Below are 21,789 nucleotides of genomic sequence, written 5' to 3' on the forward strand. Positions count from 1 at the left end.
CTACTGTACTTTAGACGAGGGCCCATAGGGCTCCGGTCAAAAATGGTGCACTATATAGGGAGTAGGGTGCCATTCGGGTTGCAACTTTAGGGGGTTTTCAGTTCCTGACAATCTAGTCTTCTTTAAGACATTAAAAACTGTACATAATGTTGTTTATAATATAAAAAGATTACTGCATTTGGTGTTAAATTAAAGGTCATAAGTATAAGGATCTTCATGATGAAAAAATTGTATTTTAAGAAAAATGAGTAAATTAAGAGTCTACAGGTGTCGATTCTGAAACATTTTCTCTCCAAAGTCGAACTGAAAGATGCAGCTATATTATGTATAAACGGTAGTGTTGAAATTTGCGGTTGTGTACTATAGATACTTTATATTCAATGTTCAGGATCAATGTGCTATAGAGATGGACATTATTTAAGAAAGAGGACAAAGATTATTTGAGCTATTTATTTCTATAAAAAGAGAGGTCTATAATGTTGGCATGTTTGTGGTCATGCATCAATCATCACGTTGCCTTTGACATATTCTGCTGTAGTGGCTGTAGTTCTAACTTTAATGTTTAAAAAGATTTTAAGATTGCTTGCAAAGGTTTATGCTGTGTTTTTATTTTTAATACGTCTAAGTGGGAAAAAAATAAGAATACTGATATGTAATATTAGTGCTGTATTTTAGTGTTTAAAACGCTTTCTCAGTATTTGACATATTATGATGCACTTTTAGAGTTCCATGGTGGTTCTTTAGGATTAAGAAATCACACTTTTCAGTCTGTCAACATTGTCATGCTGTTTCCATGGTTTCTTCTGTCGTGCGAGCGATAGGTTGGTTGCTCTCCTACATAGTCATGTGATGAAGATTGGTTTAAACTGAATGGTGGCCAATGAGGGGCAAGAAGGTTGATTACTTCATGACCAGTAGCCAATGACAATGGAGAGTTTAACATGTCAAACAATGCAGACCCTATTTTATCACCTATATCTGTCATATCTCGCTCTCATTGGCTGTTGAAGTTTATGGTTGAACCATGGCCAACCTGGTTCAACTGGATTTCAAGTGATGTTGAGGGTTCATTTTACACCAACATGACCTTATGCTCACAATCATGATCATTACCAGGTAATGGCAAGAATACAGTGCCTTGCAAAAGTATTCACCCCCTTGGCGGTTTTTGCCTATTTTGTTGCCTGTAATTTAAATGATTTTTTATTTGGATTTTTATTTGGATTTCATGTAATGGACATACACAAAATAGTGAAGTGAAATGAAAAAAATAACCTGTTTCAAAAACGGAAAAGTGGTGAGTCCATATGTATTCACCCCTTTTGTTATGAAGCCCCTAAATAACATCTGGTGCAACCAATTACCTTCAGAAGTCACATAATTCATTAAAGTCCACCTGTGTGCAATCTAAGTGTCACATGATCTGTCACATGATCTCAGTATATATACATCTGTTCTGAAAGGCCCCAGAGTCTGTAACACCACTAAGCAAGTAGGCACCACGAAGACCAAGGAGCTCTCCAAACAGGTCAGAGACAAAGTTCAGGGTTGGGTTATAAAAAAATATCTGAAACTTTGAACATCCCACAGAGCACAATTAAATCCATAATGAATTGAAAGAATATGGCACCACAACAAACCTGCCAAGAGAGGGCCACAAACCAAAACTCACAGACCAGGCAGGGAGTGCATTAATCAGAGAGGCAACAAAGAGACCAAAGATAATGCTGAAGGAGCTGCAAAGCTCCACAGCAGAGACTGGAGTATCTGTCCATAGTATCTGACCGCGTTAAGCCGTACACTTCACAGAGCTGGGCTTTAAGGAAGAGTGGCCAGAAAAAAGCCATTGCTTAAAGAACAAAGTAAGCGAACACGTTTGGTGTTTGCCAAAAGGCATGTGGGAGACTCCCCAATTATATGGAAGGTATTCTGGTCAGATGAGACTAAAATGTAGCTTTTTGGCCATTAAGGAAAACGCTATGTCTGGCACAAACCCAACACCTCTTATCACCCCATAACATGGTATAAAATGATACAATCCCCCCATCCTAAAAAAAATACTTAAATTCCAGGCTGTAAAGGCAACAAAATAGGGCCAAGGGGGGTGAATACTTTTGCAAGGCACTGTAACTAAGTTTGTGTACTCTGTGTTTGTGTTGGTTTGCTTTAAAGCTTCTTAACCAGATTCATTGTGTGACAGAAGTCCTGCTGAAATTGTTTTAGAACATGCCCTGAAAACGGAAACGAATGAGAGAATGAGATTAAGAGTTGAAGAGAAGTCATTCTGACAAAAACATACTGCATGTCAGGGTTCCCCAACTGGCAGCCCCGGGCAGTGATTTTATTAGCCTTTTATTTGATCTCTGAGTAACAAAAAATACACTTTTTGACAATTATTTTTAAGTGGTTGGACATAAAACTGTAAAAACAACAGCAAATCAGCTCCAATTGATTTATTTTGGAAATCTGTTCCTAAGTATTCCCACGCATAATAAAGAGAGAGATGTGATGGTATACAAATGTAAGTAAGGTTTGAAATTATTGTTTTAGTCAAATATACAGAACCAAAAGTTTGGACACCTACTCATTCAAGGGGTTTTCTTTATTTGTACTATTTTCTACATTGTAGAATAATAGTGAAGACGTCAAAACTATGAAATAACACACATGGAATCATGTAACCAAAATGTTTGAAACAAATCAAAATATATCTTAGTTTCTAGTAGTCACCCTTTGCACACTCTTGGCATTCTCTCAACCAGCTTCACCTGGAATGCTTTTCAGTTTTGAAGGAGTTCCCACATATGCTGAGCGCTTGTTGGCTGCTTTTCCTTCACTCTGCAGTCCAACTCATCCGAAACCATCTCAATTGGGTTGAGGTCGGGTGATTGTGAAGGCCAGATCATCTGATGCAGCACATTTTTGGTTACTACATGATTCCATATGTGTTATTTCATAGTTTGTCTTCAATATTGTTCTACAATGTAGAAAATAGAAAAAACTAAAAAAAACTCTTAAAATGAGTAGGTGTGTCCAAACTTTTGACTGGTACTGTATCTGCTGGGCTCTTTGCCGTAAATTCTTAGTTTACAAATGATTTGTAAATATGTTCTGTCCCCCTGACCATCCGCTCAAGAAAGAAATCCGCCCGCGGTTGTTTTTAGTTGATGGTCCCTGCTGCATGTTCTACTAGAACCTTATAACCATAGCTAAGATCCAGTGTGTCTGTTGTTAAAGGGATAGTTCCCCCAAATTACACACTTTTCCTTACCCTATACGCAGTCTATTGACCAAGTCCATGCTTTGGTTTTGTTTATCTGGCCACTGCCATAGACTGCTTATAAAATGGTAAGGAAACCAATATAACAGTTTATCATTTGGTGAACTTTCCATTTAATGTTTTAATGACTTGTTTTGGTAACTTAGTCTTTCTGAATATCAAATAATTTCATGATTCCCATGATCAATATTCCTTGTCGCTATTTTATTTGATTCATTTAATTGTAATGAGTTGGTACATTATTTAATTATTTGCTATTGTTTTCTGTTTAGATTTTTTTTTAAGTATCTTAATTTCTCTTTTCAAGGCCAAATTCTGATTCATGGAATAAGGTTGTTTGGGATATGGGCAATTTATATTTTCGTTTGTAAAACAAACTATTCTACTGTGTCAGGCATTTGAGTGCATTTGAAACCTCAATTTTTCCTAAGACCAGCTTTGTGCCAAGATTTTATGCTCCATCTACGGTATGTCTCTTTCGTCCCAAATAGCACCCTCTCCCCTATATAGTGCACTGCTTTTGACCAGAATCCTATGGGCCCTGATCAAAAGTAGTGCGCTATTCAGGGAATAGCGTGCCATTTTATACCCGTATCAATTCTTATGTAATTAATTAGCCTGGATCCAGATCTGTTGGTACATTTTGCCAATCCCTATGGTCATTGACATGGCAAGATGGCACAAAAAGATCCAGGACCCAGGCTAGCTTATTTTTACCTCTTCTGCACATATTCCCTGTATGGATGATTGCATTCTCTGCTCATTTGTCTGAGTTGTATTCGAACTCATTACCTCAACACTTATCTGGGCAACTAAGTGTGCACATTCTTTAATGATTCTTTTGGACAGTCATTGATATTATGCTCATTTTAATGTACTGTATCGGATATAGGTATGTCTTGTCGGTATGACCAGGTGTATTCAAAAACCCAAACAGTCATTCCCACAACAGTGTTATGCCGTTTATCATCCTAAGACCATTGCAATAAATGGAAAGGTGTTATTTTCCCATTCATAGTCAAAATCATCAAGTTCTTTTCATCAATAAAATGGTTTAAATACATTGACCTGTTTGAAAATCTAATTATTTTATTTTCTGTACAATCAATTACGTTTATTTATAGATCCCTTTTTACAACAGCAGTTGTCAAAGTGCTTATACAAAAACCAAGCCTAAAAGAAGTGGGTTCTCTTTAAAAACTCTTATGTACTGCTGACTGTTTCCCCTAGGTACAGATCTAGAATCAGCTATCCCTTCCTCCAATCCTGTCCTTAACCATTAGTGAAAGAACTAAACTGACTTGAAGCATCCCAGTCGTCCACAAGAGGGCAGTGTTGTTCCATTTACAAGCACAGTTGCATTATGTTGAGCCTAGGGCTCTGCCTTTGGTAGTTCACCTTATTCCTTCCTTTCTCTATTGGCTAACACAACTCAAACCGGTTAAACAGGCCCACTGCGTCAAGAGTATCATCACCCTTCACAGATGTATGCGACGGAGTTATTTGAAATGTATCCTAATAAACACCTTTGAAACTTCACATACTGAACATTTGAACAGGCCACTCACTCACTGTACTGTACCTACTCTAGGAAAGTATAGAGGCTCTATTAAATCTGGATCGTCAAAGCATTACAGTACTACTGCTGTTGTTTTTGAGATTCTAGAACATGCATATCATGACGATAAATGTGGACTGCGGACATGTAGTCTGCCACGTCTAACCTTGAATTCCATCTAGCCGATGTGCCACACCTGTCCAATCCTTCCATCATAGTCTAGAAGAGTGGCTCGCAAACTGTGGGTCGGGACTGACTTTCGGGTTGCGGCGGGGGGTGCGGATGGGTCACGGGACGACACTTGTGCATTGTTACAAATATGTGTATTATTATACAGTCAATTCCTTAAGACCTCATACTCTAATCTACATTCAGTTACATGCTTTGAAGAAGAGGGTATCATTAATAAATTAACTCAAGGGTCTGAGCATGTTTTTTCACCACTCAACCGTTATGTTGGGTCGCGACTCAGTTGGTGGGTCACAAAGCAAAAGAGTTTGGGAATCCCCCTGGTCTACGCTAGGGGTTGTTTCTGGACAGGACCAAAGGCTATAAACTAAAGGACAACCCAGCCAGACCACACCACTCTTCATTTGACCTTTGACCATAAAGAACCAATCCTCTTTTCCGACTGCAGGGGAAAGTAGGTGGAAGTCAAGAGGCTGATTAGTCTTATCGTCTCACCTCTTCAAAGACAACCCAGAGGAGACGCAACACAGTGTGGACTGGGAGAGGTCAGTTGGTCAGTAGGGGAAAGGGAAACATCAACAACACGGGTTGCATCCTTATTGGCACCCTTGTCCCTGTTTTGGTGTACAACTTTTAACCGGGGCCCTCAAATGCTGAAGACTGGCTGAGACTGGCGAGGTAGTTAGGCGTGTGGCCCCTGGTCTGCTTTTGATATATTTGTCACCTGTCAGACCGACACACTAAACTAGAAACCCCCCCCCTCCCCCCCACCAGCCAATCCTTCATTTCACTCAACACCAGAGAAGGGAACAGTACAGAGGCTCTAATTGGCTGAAGCATGTCGAGAGGGAACAGTGCAGATGCTCCGGTTGGCTGAAGCATGTTGAGAGGAAACAGTACAGACACTCGAGGCCTGTTGTTGCCGTGGAGCTCTGAAGTAAGGAAGGTGTGAGCAGAGACTATGACACCCCACTCATTTTGGGGGTCTCACTGCCCCAAAAATTCTGGCCGTGCGGGAGGGGACAAGGAGACCAGAGCCAACTGTCCCCTCTCGCCTCTGCCGAGGCGTTGTTGATGCCTGCAAGCTCTTACAACCCCAGTTAGGTATTTTACATATCAGCTAACCTGTCAGCAATCTGTCAGTCGATGACGTCTGAGCAGTGGGACGTGACCAATATGAAGGAGCTGTGAGTTCACGCGGGGGAAAGCGTGCTCACGCAAAAGAGGAAATGCCCACTTACACAGACAGGAACCTTGAAGAAAAAATGTCCGATGGCAAACGGCCTGAGTAAACTCTTATCAACAATAAACAATTGCCAAAATGCCATTTATTAGACAAACCACCCACTTTTTACTGTTATTGTAACAGGAACGATACGGCAGCGACTGAACACCAGTGTACTGACACTGGAAGTTCACACTGACACCACGCACTTACCTGCCAAGTTTGGCCACAAGCTAATTTATGTCATGTGGAGTGTTGCTGTTCGTTTGGGGTGGGTCTGCATCTGTACAAGTAGGTGTTACGCAACTAGTGATGCAGTGTGTGAGCCAAGAGTCTTGATCAGTCACTTGAAGACATTTCCACCCTTGGTATTACGTCATACCAAAGTCCTATACTACAAATCGGGTTTGAGGCATTACCGAGGTATCTTTTGGACAACTGGGGATAACCAGTACCACCAAAGTGTCTCACCTTTTAGCCAGGTACATTTCTATGGCAATGAATCCTTCCGAACTAACTTGCTCCGGGGGTGAGCCAACTCCATTTATCCTGAATGAAGTGTCTGAGCTGCGAGTTGGGGACCAATTTAATCAGATGCCCCTCCCTCTCGCATAGATTGTGTCATAATAATTCAGAAGTATTTGTTGTGTGTCCCCCTTTCTGGAAATGTACAGCCTCACCAATAGGTGCATAAAAACATCACAAGATACTACAGCAGAGAACGCGTGGATACCTTCCGTAAATTCAGTTTGGAAACTCTGGGAGGGGTTGACCAGTTATTTATTCAATTGACTTAGCAGCCACCACTGCCACCAGTATGAGGGGCTCATAAAAATGGCTTGAATGGAGTCAATGGAATAGTATCAAACACGCCAACGATTTGGTTTCCATGTGGCCGATGCCATTCCATCGACCCCTTTCCATCCATTATTATGTGCAGTCCTCTCCCCCCTCAGCAGCCTCCACTGACTGGTGGGAAAGAATGATTTCTGGGATCTGGTGGATTTGTTAAGATGAATTCTGTATCGGCAGCTTGATGTTAAGAGCTGGTGAGTCAGGTCAGTGGCAATTCTCACACCTGCCCGCACTACTCTCGCCAAGAACAGCGCTGCCATGTTCTTGAGATTAACTCCACTGATGCACAGTAAAACTTTTGTATGACTTAATACAATTATTTAAATAAGATTAGGGGGAAAAGGTACTTGTGTACAAAGATGGCATGACGATAATAAATAAATACGGCACTTCTAAAAGCCTCTCACACACCATACCTACGGACAAAAAACACAACTGCATTTTATTGATGGCAATTTGAATGCAGAGAAACCGTGACGAGATCCTGAGGCCCGTTCTCGTGCCATTCATCCGCCGCCATCACCTCATGTTTCAGCATGATAATGTACGGCCCCATGTCACACGGTGTACACAATTCCCGGAATCTGAAAATGCCTCTATTCTTCCATGGCCTGCATACTCACCAGATATGTCACTATTGAGCATGTTTGGGATGCTCTGGGTCGATGTGTACGACAGCGTGTTCCAGTTCCCGACAATATCCAGCAACTTTGGACAACATTCCACAGGCCACAACTCTATGCCGAAGGAGATGTCACGCTGCATAAGGCAAATGGCGGTCACACCAGCTACTGACTGGTTCTCTGATCCACACCCCTACTTTAGAAATGGTTTATCTTTTTGTTTAGTATAGCTTCCTTCGTAGTATGCCCCTCAGGAGTATTACCACATCTTCAGGATCACGAGATCTGGCTAACTATTTGACTTGGTAAACAATTACCTTACGCTGCAGTACAATGTTAAAGGCGCAATCTGGGATTGGAGTGGTTCCATTTCACCAGCCCCATCCTTTAACAAACAATGAGGCGGTGAGCCACTGCTGTTTGAATCCCGTATTGCCCCTTTAAGGATGCTGCTACAACCACGTAAAGGAACTTTACTAAAAGCATGAGCAGTCATTATTTCCAAAACGTGGTCATTTTATTTACAGTTCAAGTCAGTCACATGCAAAAAAACATTATGAATAAAACAATTAGCAAAAGAAATGCATTCATTACTTTTTCTTTCCAAAATGGCAATTAAATATACAAAAATAGAGCTTACAAATACTGTACAGCATATTTCTTCAAAAATATTCTGCTGCAGAATTCTTAATTTTATAAACAATGTTATATCACAGGGTAGGATGGGTAAGACCCCCCAATGAGGATGGGGTAGGGTTCACCCATCAAGGGAAGAAAGTGTGGGCTGGTGGATAAAGTGGGAGGTTGGGGTAAGATGGTGGGGTAGGTTGATTTATTGAGAGGAGAAGGTGGTGGCTATTGGAGTGGGAGGTTGGGATAAAGTGTGGTAGGGGCGAGACAGGGGATGTACTTAAAGGGAGAGAAGGGGGGGGGGGGTGCACTACAAGAACTATACACTGAATAAATGCACACCATACACAACATTGAGAGTTTTCAGTGAGGCAGTGACGTGTTAGAGGCCCAAGTGGCCAATTTACACAGCTTTGACCTTGAGGCCTGGCCCACAAAATGGCTGCCAACAGCTAGGTATACAAAAGATGGTTGACTCAGGCCGTTCACCATTGAATAGAGCGTCTACTTAAGGGGATGGCTCTACTGAAGACACCAATGCAATAGCAGCTTGGTCTGGTCTACTTAGTTCATTTGGCTTCCATTGAAACAGAGAATAAACAAGGGAGCGGGATGTCCCACTTCCTCTTCTGTCTCTGGGTATACTTTCTGAGATAAAAGCACCTTATAGAAAGGACACACGATAAGGGGCCCGTTATTACGTAATTTGGTTGCTGTGGTGACAAAGAGCCTCACTCTCCTCTCAGTAATTCATGATATTGAAGCAAGTACATCATAGTCCTTTAATATTACAGCCCAATGTCCTGGCGTTCTCTGGAACAGTGCTGACGTCCATGGAGATTACAGTAGGGTGACTCATCACTAAATTCATCAACCGTCCAAACTCCCAATGTTTTTCAAATAGATTTGGCCTGGTACCTTGTGCAGTAATAACTAGTAGACGACAGGTGATTATTCACTATGAATATACACATTATTCCTTCCTCTTGCGTAAGGGCCTATAACTGCCTGCTGTTCTGGCACTTGACCGTGGCTACTTTCCAGGACTCGGAGAGAACCTAGAACCATGTCGTCTGGCCCAAGAAGCGTGGGGGAAGGATTAGGGAGTTACACAGGAAGAAATTATGGGGTAAATAGATAAAGGTTTCTCTTCTGACCTTCAACTCTCATTTGAAAGAAAACATTACAAAATGGCTGGCATTGTTACAATTCTCGGCTGGGCAAATGGCGTTTCTAAGTGCGCAGTTGCAGTGTTTTCAATGGAAGAATTATCGGTGCACAATGCACAACCCCTCACAGTAAAAAGTGTTTATGCAGTATGCCTTCCTACCAACACTGCTACTACTCTATGTACAATTACAATGGTCAAATTGGTTGCAGGTGCCATTTCATCGCATGCTTTCACATGATCGGTGTCTCCCAGTCCTATGTCATATCTCCCTCTAAACCGTCAACTCGGAGACAACCACACGTAGTGGAGGATGAAGCTTCAAGACTGGCTGTGTTTCCTGTTGGCTACGGGTTACAATATAGGAGTCTTAAGGGCATAAGAAAGTGGTGGGGCTTGTTGTCAAAAGATAACTTTGGACCAGTCAAACGTGGGAGTTTTGAGATGGATATCCGAGTTGAAGTGTCTTCGTACAAAGGAGGTGTTATGTACTTATATGCTATTTGAGTGATATACAGAAAGGGTGACGCCTCCATTGGTTTCTGCGAGGCAAATTTGTGTGTGTAGCCACACAGCAGAACCAAGAAGAGTCAAACGGGTACCGAAGCGGCCCGCACATGCTAGCAACGGCGGGCTCCTTCAATAAAAAGGTTATGGTTTTTATCATTCCACATTCAGCCAGACTAGTGTCTCTTCAAACAAATGGCCAAAATATAAACACATCGTAAGTAAAAGCACAAGTAAAAAAAATATCATAATCGAAATTGTCATCCTCCTCAAATACAATAGATATTATTGGGTGGGGCGGGGGAGACATTGTTTCTGATATTGGCGGCAACATGTTCTACTATTCATTTCACCAGCTAGCTACAGTAGGCTAACATTCCTCTCGGTTGTTGTTCGAAAGTGAAGCCAATGGACACAGTCAATTTCGTTGGGTGGTTGATGACTCGGTGGTCTTAACACTTCAAAAATGGAAGACAGTTCATAGAATGACTAGAATTCTAAGAATACCATTCCATTTGTAGGAGACACAAGCACAGTGGTTCTTGAGCTGGGCCTGATGCTCAGCACTGAAAAAGCCAGGTTCCTGAAAAGTTACAAACACTTGAGGGAAGAACCAAATCGAACCTGTTAGGACAGACCAGGCTGTCTTATAAATAAAGTTGTATTGAACAGCATTATTATGACCCATCACCTAGATCTAGTCTGTGACCTTTGACACAAGCTGACCCCTGAACTATGAGACACTATCCCCCTCTGTTCCAAACTATCACACAGCACTTTTACTACAGTGATCCCACAAAAGGTGGTGGAACAAAGCACAAGGGTAGAGGGATTGGTGTGCGTGTGTAGAGGTGAACAAAACACCAGTGTGGAGAGAGCGATTGGGGAAAGCGCTAGAATGAGCCTGCTAAAACACTGCAATTCTTTACGACTGCTGACCAGGGCCTATACCAGCTCAATGACATCTACTGGGAACGTACGTATGTGTGTTGACCGATATGCTGAGTGCTGCCAGAATTTCAACTAGATGCTTAGCCTATATCCCTCATAGCCTAATTAGATCAATGCTAAGCTAAAGCTAAATAGCGTTTAGTAATTAATCACAGAAGCAGTTTTGAATCGTTGACAGAATTGAGAATGAAGTGAATCCCCGGGTGCTCCTGTTACGACATCAGTAACGGCTAGCAAACAAGAGACGAGGTTTGTTGCTTAGTTTGCATAGTGTTACAGCTTGATACATTTCACCAAGCCGTTCACGTTCCAAGGCAGTGCTGTGTAGCCCTGTAGCGTTCACTACCATCATTCTGTGTCAGAAGTTGGAAATGCAATGAACTGAGCAAACTTGTCTGGTTTTATACGTTTAATGTATAGCAGTCAAAATGCAACAATGCCTTAGTGCAGGGTTTCTTAAACTATGGGTCCTCACCCAAAGTGGGTTCTGGGCATGTGAGAATATAATCACGCCCTATTTCTTCTTCATTTGGGTTGTTGGAGGACCATTTGGGTCAGGGGAGGATGATCAATTTCTAATTTGGGGCTCAAACTGGAAAAGTTTAAGAACCCCCTGCCTCAGTGGACCAGTATTTGTTCTAGGTTTCATAAAGATTAGCCTATAGAATATATGATTCTAGACATGATCACGTCGGAGACCGTATGGAATATAATTCATCTCGTCATTATATGAAGTACTCTTGTTCACTATTTAGTGTGTAGATTGGGATAGTTGTTTTAGACTTACATCAGGCTAAACCTCATTCAAACTCAAACCAGAGGACAGCAAGAGAGGGATGTATTTTTAAACATAGAAAACCAAAAGAGGAGTCTTCCAACTATGTGTTTTCATAGCGCTCCGTTGCCACAAGCTGAATGAGTAATGCTTTGGGAGCGCTGCGGGCTGGGGGGGGGTTCTTATGTAACAAGAACAGAGGCATATGATTGGATGTTAGCTCTAGGGGTGCCATGGGCTCGGGGTGTTGGGTTACTCTTACTTCCCTGGTCGCTCGTCCACAGGAAGTGACTGAGGCCAGGACCCCTCCACAGTTGGGAGTGCGTATCTGGGTAATTCTACTATTTTAATTTGAGTCGACCCTTATAAAAACCTCTTAGTGAAAAATCTTTCAATGAAAATACGACCTCTGCATTGTTGCGTTTTAACAATTAGTTCACAAACAGAATAGTAACTTTTTTTCTGTAATGACAGATGCAGACCGTGAAAGTGGCCACAGAAAAGCCTTGTGGTAAAAAAATCCTGTGTCCCAAATAGTGCACTTTTTAGAGAATAGGGTACCATTTGGGAACGCAGATGCTGAGGTGTGCAGTGAGTAACAAACTGTACAACCTTCATATGCAAGAGGGGACGCAGAGTCGGATGCACCGGTGAATCACATCCTAATCACAACCCCACATTCGAACCCATTGCTCTCTTAATTCACATTAAGTTGTTTAAACACCAAGTACTGAGGTTGGGGTGACCCTCCCTTCATAAACACACCTCCAATATCCTTTTTTGCATGTGTGAGTGAGAGGGAGGATCAGGCCACAGAATTCTGCGGTTCCTTGAGCATCCCAAAGTCAATTCATTTGGAGGCTACTGTCCCTTTAAGATAGTATTGGCCCCCCCCAAAAAAATCTTCACTCAACTATAAAATTAACTCATGTGGCTCTGTATGTACATACAAAAAAAGTTAATCGTAATAATAAAATAACCTTGTTGCTACTACAACCTCCTCACAAGCAATTTAAGTTTGAGCAAAATGTTTAAAGTGCTTGTAGAAAAATAAAAAAAAAATACAAGTTTAGTCGTTAAAAAGAAAACGAAACGATGAAGCCATTTTCATATCAACGTGTGGTAGTTGTTGGTTTTTATGTCTCTTATTCGTCACGCGTTGGTGTCCCCAGAAAAGTGCTTTGGTTGTGAAACGGTCAGAATAGTGACCACGGCTGTGTCCACAAGAAAACATTTAATTGTCAATAAAAAGAACCGTAATTATATATAAAAAAATCATCATGTGAATCCACCAAGGCAGAGAGATGAGAGGAGGAGAGGCAGCAGATTCACTTCTTCGTCGCCGTGAGTCCCTGTCTGCATCGTAACACTGTTGTGTTCCTCCATTGTCTGTCCTGTCTTTTAATCATATATAACGCCTCGATCGCACCTACAGAGCCATTGCGCAAAATGGTGCACAGCATCATCTGGATATGTGTGCAACAAATTTCAGCATTCCTCTTCTGCTACCATTTCTGTCAAGCCGCCTACGCATACAATTTGATGCAGCATCGAACGTATGCCAGGTAAACACAGCGTTCCATTGGAAATGAATGTACTTCTGGTGTACCAAAAATGCAATGATGCTGTCGGTGTGATCGAGGCATAAGTGTACCTGTACATGTGTGTGAAGTTGTGTGTGTGTGTGTGTGTGTGTGTGCACTGCGGTTTGCGCTACACCAGATTTTCCACGCCTGGCAGGTGCTGCTGTATGGGCACGGTGACGTCGATGGTGACGCCCGCCTGTTGGGCGAGCTGCAGAACAGGCATGTTGCACAGCGGGCACACCTTCCTCACCTCCAGCCACTTAATGAGGCACCTGCCAGAGAGAGACAGGGGTGGGCGGAGGAGGGAGGAAGTAAGGACAGGGAGGGAAAACGATAGGGAGAGAGAGGATGGGGAGGGAGAGAGAGAAACAAGATGGTTAATCTTTGGGGTCATATAGCAGACGCTCTTATCCAGAGCGAATTACAGGAGCAATTATGGCTAAGTGCCTTGCTCAAGGGGCACATCGTCAGATTTTTCACCTAGTTGGCTCAGGGAGTCAAACCAGCAACCTTTTAGTTACTAACCCAACTCCCTTAACCCCTAGGCTTAAATCATCACTTGCAAATGTGGGTGACACCAACATCGACTAGACGCGTGTGTTTCTAGTGTTGTCTATCTAAACACTAGCCCTCTCAGTTCAGGTCTGACTGCTGCATCCAGCTGATCTATTGCTGACTGCTCACAAAAAGCTAGCACTAGAAGAACAGGGGGCTTATTCCACAGGGCAGACTGTTCCGCATAGCAGCTAGAAATAGCTCAGTCATTCTCCAATGTGTGTGTTCCCCACATGTTCAGCCCTACTGAATAAGGATGCTCTGTGCTATGCATTAACTGAACAGAGAGTGAATCAGTACAGTTGGTTGATGGGGACTAGACTAGGGGCGCGTCCCAAAATGGCACGGTATACTGTGCACTAAATAGGGAACAGGGTGCAAAAACGTCTGCACTAAATAGGGAATAGAGTGCCATTTGGGACGCTAAACGAGAGCTTTTGCACATCACTCAGTCAGAAGTGGGTGGGGGTGGCGTGGCGTGTTCGTTGCTACTGAATTATTTACAGTGGGGCTGGCAGTTCTATTTTGGTACACTCTGGTCCCACAGGGGTGGGAAGGGATTCACACATAGGAGTGAAGGGGGAGAGGGACTGTGCCACTGTGCTTCCTTCTCACGGTCCCCTACTAGAGGGTTGCATATGAGGGGGACAGAGGGAGGCAGGGGGTAGTTCATAAATCTTCTGCTCTCTAGCATCATCTAGTTCTCTGCACTGTCCCAGAGGGCCACACACAATCAGTGGTGTGTTGACATGCAAGTCAGTGTGTTGTGATTGAGTGGGCCCCGCCCCTGCTCCTGACATGTGGTAAAAACTCAGCCAAGACTCGACGTAAACAGCCCAATTTAAATTGTCATGCCGGGGTGGGGGGGGGTGGGGGGGAGAAGTAATTTGGCCCCAGGTTGCTCTCGGTCGGTCGTTTCCTTTCCCAGTAATCGCTCTCTTTCTTCATCGCATTCACCCCCCCCTCTACTTTCACGGATTTGTTCAGTCTCGCTCTCTGTTATCATGTGTCGGGTTACTCTACTTGGAGGGGTGGGTACTGTAGATAACGGTGAAGAAATGGTAGTAAGGGGACCATCACTTTTGCAGCCGAATCATAACATGTTTGAGTTGGTGTGAGGAGGGGTCCGGTCCACATTGCCCCTCAACAGAAGTTACTGTTATTGTGCAACTGGGGCTGAGTGCCCTGGAATCACTGGACTAACTGTGTTGATGATAAGTGCTTTGTTTGAAGAGGTCGTCCACCATTTTGAACCCACTTTGCCCCTCAAGCTCATCAACAACAGACCAATATTATTGTTATTGTGCGACTGGGCTGAGTACAGTGTGTGTGAATTACACTAGGTTGAGTGAGTTGGAATTACAGTTTGGATGGGAAGGGCTCTGTGTACCATTTTGGGTCCAGTTTGACCAACATGCTCATCATCAACAGAACCTATTGTGCAACTGGGTGATCCTTTGGAATCGCAGTTTGGGTGGGAAATGGGCTCTGTGTACAGGGTGTGGCTATTACACTGGGTTGTGTAGATGGCGCTCAACAGCACTGTTTAATGTTATTGTGAGACTGGGGCTAAGTCTGGAAGACAGCCTAGGATTAGCTGGGCCAGGCCCCATCTACAGGCTCTGTGTACAGTATGTGGTCCTCTGGCGCACTTACTTCCTGTGAAAGGCGTGTTTGCACGGGCAAATCCCCAGCTCGTCTTTCTGTTTGAACTCCTCCAAGCACACCGCACATATCTGTTGACACAGACAGAGAGAGAAGGGCAGGGGGGGGGGACAGGGTTAGCAAGGCAGCAAAACAACCACAGCTACTGTAGTTTATTGAGAGAGAAAGAGAGACTAAGACGGAGAGGGAAAAGCAGGGCGGAAAAACAGAACGTAAACAGCCAACCACTGCTGCTGTCCTGTAGAAAAGGGATGCAACCAAAACGGCACCTTATTCCCTATATAGTGTACTACCCATAGGGCTTTGGCCAAAAGCAGTGCGCTATGTTGGGAATATGGTGCTATTTGGGATGCAGGCAAGGCCTCGTTATCCTTGTCGAGGACATTTGTCGTTCAGCAGTACAAATATACAAACGGAAACACACCGAGGTTGTAACTTGTCTTTCAGCTTTACAAAAAGACTACATGAACAGACTGAGGAAGTGTGTATATTGTGCTTTAGCGACATTCCTTCGCAAACAGAATTAGTTTGAGTTGGGCATCTTATTTCATAGCGAGTTGGGCTGTTCTCCTCTCGCTCACTCAAACAGTACTGCAGACCCTCAAGTTGAGTTGGTTCGAACACAGAGGTCAACTGCTGTACTCCGGTCGTTGGTGCCACCACGGTCGGCTCAACTGAGCAACTAAAAACATGCATGCTCTGTGGGTAAATAATCACTCATGGGTTGGACTCTAGATGGAAAATCAAACATGGACTCAAAACTGACCTCCAAAAAACGACCGAATAGACTTGACCCACTGAAGGGAAGTGCTCATGGGCCTATTTTAAGACTTGTTTTATTTTTTTAGTTAAAACACTTGACAACGACACCATTTCCCAAATCTACAAAGACTTCACAGATGACAGATAGAGGAAGCACACCCAGTCTTTTCCTGGAATGTAGCTTCGAGATAGCGGGTTTTGTATGTACCGTTATGCTAACGCATCAAGGATGACAGACGTCAGTATCTCAAACTAAAACATGTCTGGGCATAGCCAGAGGAGGGAGAGTCAACACGCCTTGATATATAATTTGTACACTGCTGGGCCTATATTCATTAATCGTCTCAGAGTGCTGATCTAGGATCAGTTTGTTTGGCCTTTTAAATCATAATGAATAAGACTACATGGACATGGGGACCTGATCCTAGATCAGCACTCCTACTAGATGCTTTATGAGTTATGGGCCCTGAAGCCCAGAGAAATGTTGACGATATAAGCAATCATCTCGATATACCACTTCTCCTGCCAGACCCCAATATGTGATTTCTCAGGCCTAGAAAGAGTGGTGACACACCTTGAGATAAGACTCCTCAGGCTGGAGAAAGAAGCCTCTCCCTCAATCAGTAAAATGCTTTAATTCAACTGTGATGTTATAGAGGGAGCATTCTGGAGAGTGGAAACAGAAAAGGCCTCTGTACCTGGAGGGTTGTAGAAATTAAACTTACGTAACACACACACACACGCACATACACACACAGAGGGGCATGATGGATTCATCATAGCCGTCTGACTAAATCCAGAAATTACACACTGTACACGCCACTGAGACGCACATCTACTAATAGCCAGCATCATACACACACACACATCCACCAACCAGACGAATGATGCTGTTGATTGCGCCCTCAAAGTTATATAAGCCATTAAAAACCAGTTGAAACTAGATCTGGTAGGGGTCTCCTCAGCCTAAACCAGTCTGACCCAGCTGGGTGAGGGTGCCAGCCCAGGCAGCTCGGCAAATAAACTAGCTTTACTGGTCTTAGTTAGGCCTATAGCCTAGTTTGGCCAAGCTGAAGCAAATACTAGCTGTGTAGTAAGACAAGAGAACACCACTCATGGAGCGAGAGGGACACTTGACTGGGTATTTAAAGTCACTTTTTGTGGAGGGCTGGATTCAATCAATCCTGCTTTAGCAATATTGATGCAGGGATCGTTGTTTACAAAAACTACTGTATGCGCAGTGCGCGTACACAGGCCTTATTCGGAAAACCTGTAAGCATTCAGGAGAAATTAGGCTATGCATCAGTCTCATGGCACCCTATATAGTGCACTACATTTGACTAGAGCCTCATGGACCCTGGTCAAAAGTATTGCACTGAGGAGGGAATAGGGTGCCATTTGGGACGCAACCTGTTTGTACAGCAGTGCATGCTCGATTGAACAGCGTGCTGAGAGGCAGTGGTTGGTGTGTGTGTGACAATGTGTTGACAATGACTGGGAGCTAGAGAGGCTGAGGTAGTGCGTTTATGGCTGCCTGATGAAGCACTAGCCCTACTGTCACAATTGTTTTCTGTGTGGGCGGCGAGAAGAAGTGTGGCTTGTGTGTGTGTTGCGTTCTGTAATGAAGCATTTAACCCACTGTCACAATAGGACTGTGTGGACTGGGAGATCGGAGTGTGTGTGTGTGTGTGTCTGTCGACACAATGGAGAAGGTACAAGACAACGCTACTGACAGAGGCAGGATGGAGACCGGCAGACTGGATAGAGCTCATCTACTCACTAGCTTGCCAGTGGTGCTGTACACACACCCCATTCACTGACCTATCGGCACTATTGTGTGTGTATACATTACTGCCAGTGGTGGTTCCACAACATTCATGGTGAATCATCCTTGTAACTCCGGCTCTAACCAGACAAAGCTAGTAATGTTGTAGCCCAGACATTGAAATCGGAACATTACCACTGCATCATTAAGTGCGTCACTATATCCAAGGGTACTTTCAATCCATATCAGTACAATGCATGACATCTTGTCTTGGGACAACGGCCCAGGAGGCTCCCTACACAGTGACGCAAATTACTAGGTCAAATTCAAGGATGCGTGTAACATTCCCTCAATACAGAAGAACTACTAGTGCTGTTAGAGTTGGATAGAGGGCACATCTTTGCAAATAGAGTTTTATAGAGGACACGCTTGCCACAAATCCTATGTGCCCATCTTTTTACCTGCGGCCATTTGGCTACAGTATTACGTTGTGGCAGGACCTACTTTGGAGTGCTACACTTCAAGGACAAAAGGCATACTTCTCCCCCCTTTTAAAAACAGACTAGCTTGGGGCTGGGGATGAAAAGAGGTAGCCCCCTAAGGTATCTCTCTAGTCTAGGGTATAGTTCGAGACAAGACGCCATCCTCTCTGTTGAGCTCCATTGAACACTAAACCCTGGCTCCTTCTCATTCACTAGATCGACGGTGTCCGTTCTTTAACTATGTTGGTACATTAATGGGAGGAGAGGCGTGATGTTCCATACGGCCCAAAACTGCACGTCTCAGCACCACCACCTCCTCCTGTGTGTGTGTGTGTGTGTGTGTGTGTGTGTGTGTGTGTGGTATCTATGCAAGTGAGCGTTAGATTTATTGCACTGCTCATCTACATGATCTGACAGTTGTGTGCGCGATATGGACCAAAGAGCACATCTCAGCACCAGCTCCTCCTGGGCTCAGTACAGCACACACCCAGGTCTCACAGTGTGTGTGAGTGTACGAGGGCATGTAGATGTATTACTATCACTAGAATAAATTGGTGTGCTGCTGTGCTCAACTCTGGAAAGCAGTCTCTTTGGGTGTAGCCAGGGTTACAAGAGCAACCTGCACTGAAAATAGTGTAAGGAGCCTGCCTACATACAGTTAAAGTTAGCATAGTGTTATTCCCCCCCTCCCAGAGGATCTGAGCCCTAGGACCATGCCTCAGGACTACCTGGCCTGATGACTCCTGGCTGTCCACAGTCCACCTGGTCCTGCTGCTGCTCCAGTTTCAACTGTTCTGCCTGCGGCTTTGGAACCCTGACTTGTTCACCGGATGTGCCACCTTGTCCCGGGACCTGCTGTTTTTGACTCTCTCTCTCCCTTGCACCTGCTGTCTCGACCTCTGAATGACCCTGCTGGTCATCTATGAACGTTTGAACATCTTGAAGAACAACCTGGCCTTAATGGCCATGTACCATCTCCACCCAGCAGAGGTCGACCGATTAGGATTTTTCAACGCCGATACCGATTATTGGAGGACCAAAAAAAGCTGACACCGATTAAATCGGTCGATTTAAATGTGTATTTATTTATTTGTAATAATGACAATTACAACAAAACTGAATTAACACTTTTAGTTTAACTTAATATAATAAATCAATTTAGCCTCAAATAAATAATCAAACATGTTCAATTTGGTTTAAATAATGCAAAAACAAAGTGTTGGAGAAGAAAGTAAAAATGCAATATGTGCCATGTAAAAAATCTAATGTTTAAGTTCCTTGCTCAGAACATGAGAACATATGAAAGCTGGTGGTTCCTTTTAACATGAGTCTTCAATATTCCCAGGTAAGACGTTTTAGGTTGTAGTTAATATAGTAATTATAGGACTCTCTCTATACCATTTGTATTTCATATCCCTTTGACTATTGGCTGTTCTTATAAGTACTTCAGTATTGCCAGTGTAACAGTATAGCTTCCGTCCCTCTCCTCGCTCCTACCTGGGCTCGAACCAGGAACACATCGAAAACAGCCACCCTCGAAGCATCGTTACCCATCGCTCCACAAAAGCCGTGGCCCTTGCAGTACAAGGGGAACAACTCCTTCAAGGTCTCAGAGCGAGTGACGTCACCGATTGAAACGCTATTAGCACGCACCCCGCTAACTAGCTAGCCATTTCACATCGGTTACACCAGCCTAATCTCAGGAGTTGACAGGCTTGAAGTCATAAACAGCTCAATGCTTGAAGCACATCGAAGAGCTGCTGGCAAATGCACAAAAGTGTTGTTTGAATGAATGCTTACAAGAATGCAGCTGCCTACCACTGCTCAGTCAGACTGCTCTATCAAATAGGAAATCATATACTTAATTATAACATAACACACAGAAATACGAGCGTTAGATCATTAATATGGTCAAATCCAGAAACTATCATTTTGAAAACAAAACGGTTTATTCTTTCAGTGAAATACGGAACCGTTCCATATTTTATCGAACGGGTGGCATAAATATTCCTGTTACAGTGCACAACCTTCAATGTTATGTCATAATTACGTAAAATTCTGGCAAATTAGTTCACAACGAGCCAGGCGGCCCAAACTGTTGCATATACCCTGACTCTGTGTGCAATGAACGCAAGATAAGTGGCACAATTTCCCTAGTTTAATATTGCCTGCTAACCTGGATTTCGTTTAATAATATATACTTCTGTGTATTGATTTTAAGAAAGGCATTGATGTTTATGGTTAGGTACATTCGTGTAACGGTTGTGCTTTTTCTCGCAAATGTGCTTTTGTTAAATCATCCCCCGTTTGGCGAAGTTGGCTGTCTGTGTTAGGAATAAATAGTCTTCACACAGTTCGCAACGAGCCAGGTGGCCCAAACTGCTGCATATACCCTGACTCTGTTGCACAGAAAGCAAGAGAAGTGACAATTCACCTAGCAGGAAATTTTAAGTAAATATGCAGGTTTTAAAATATTTACTTGTGTATTGATTTTAAGAAAGGCGTTGATGTTTATGGTTAGGTACACATTGGTGCACATTTCACGAATGCGCTTGTTAAATCACCGGTTTGGCGAAGTAGGCTATGATTCATTGATAAATTAACAGGCATTGCATCAATTATATGCAACGCAGGACAAGCTAGATAAACTAGTAATATCATAAACCATGTGTAGTTAACTAGTGATTATGTTAAGATTGATTTTTTTATAAGATACGTTTAATGCTAGCTAGCACCTTACCTTGGCTCCTTGCTGCATTCACATAACAGGTCGTCAGCCTGCCATGCAGTCTCCTCACAGAGTGCAATGTAATCGGCCATGATCGGTGTCCCAAAATGCCGATTACCGATTATTATGAAAACTTTAAAAAATCGGCCCCAATTAAAATCGGCCATTCCGATTAATTGGTCGACCTCTATTCAGGACATAGGGACACTGGAGATAGCGGCAATCACATGACTATTTATGAGACTCCTGATCTCTCGCTCTCTATCTCTGTCGCCGTGGGGGAAAAAATCCCGACCACTCCAACCACCGGAAAACATTTTTATGAGAAGAAAATGATCACTCCACTCAAGGAGAGAGGGGGGGCGAGATTGAGGGGGAAAAGGAGAAAGAGCACTCACGATAGACTCAGCACCCACGATGTCAAACTATCTGATGCTATGTAGCTGCTATGTTAAAATAAACTCCATCGCATCGTAAACAAGTTG

At 43.4% G+C, this 21,789-nt stretch overlaps 1 protein-coding gene across 2 annotated transcripts in view; it reads right to left on the reverse strand.

Annotated features, from left to right (window-relative positions):
* Nucleotides 1-8,222: 8,222 nt before the first annotated feature.
* The window catches only part of LOC110497518 (RING finger protein 24), a 60,493-nt gene continuing 46,926 nt past the window's right edge, over nucleotides 8,223-21,789 (reverse strand). For both annotated transcript variants that reach the window (XR_016488868.1, XM_021573658.3), the window contains 2 exons: nucleotides 15,559-15,638; nucleotides 8,223-13,619 (listed from right to left, as the gene is read on the reverse strand). Coding sequence is in view for 1 of the 2 variants with exons in the window: in XM_021573658.3 (XP_021429333.2) it covers nucleotides 13,475-13,619; nucleotides 15,559-15,638 (225 nt within the window). In the remaining variant the exon portion in view is untranslated. The remainder of the gene's footprint in view (nucleotides 13,620-15,558; nucleotides 15,639-21,789) is intronic.

This window comes from Oncorhynchus mykiss, chromosome 19 (genome assembly GCF_057628025.1).
Source record: "Oncorhynchus mykiss isolate SJ-2025 chromosome 19, ASM5762802v1, whole genome shotgun sequence".
NCBI classification, from domain to species: domain Eukaryota; kingdom Metazoa; phylum Chordata; class Actinopteri; order Salmoniformes; family Salmonidae; genus Oncorhynchus; species Oncorhynchus mykiss.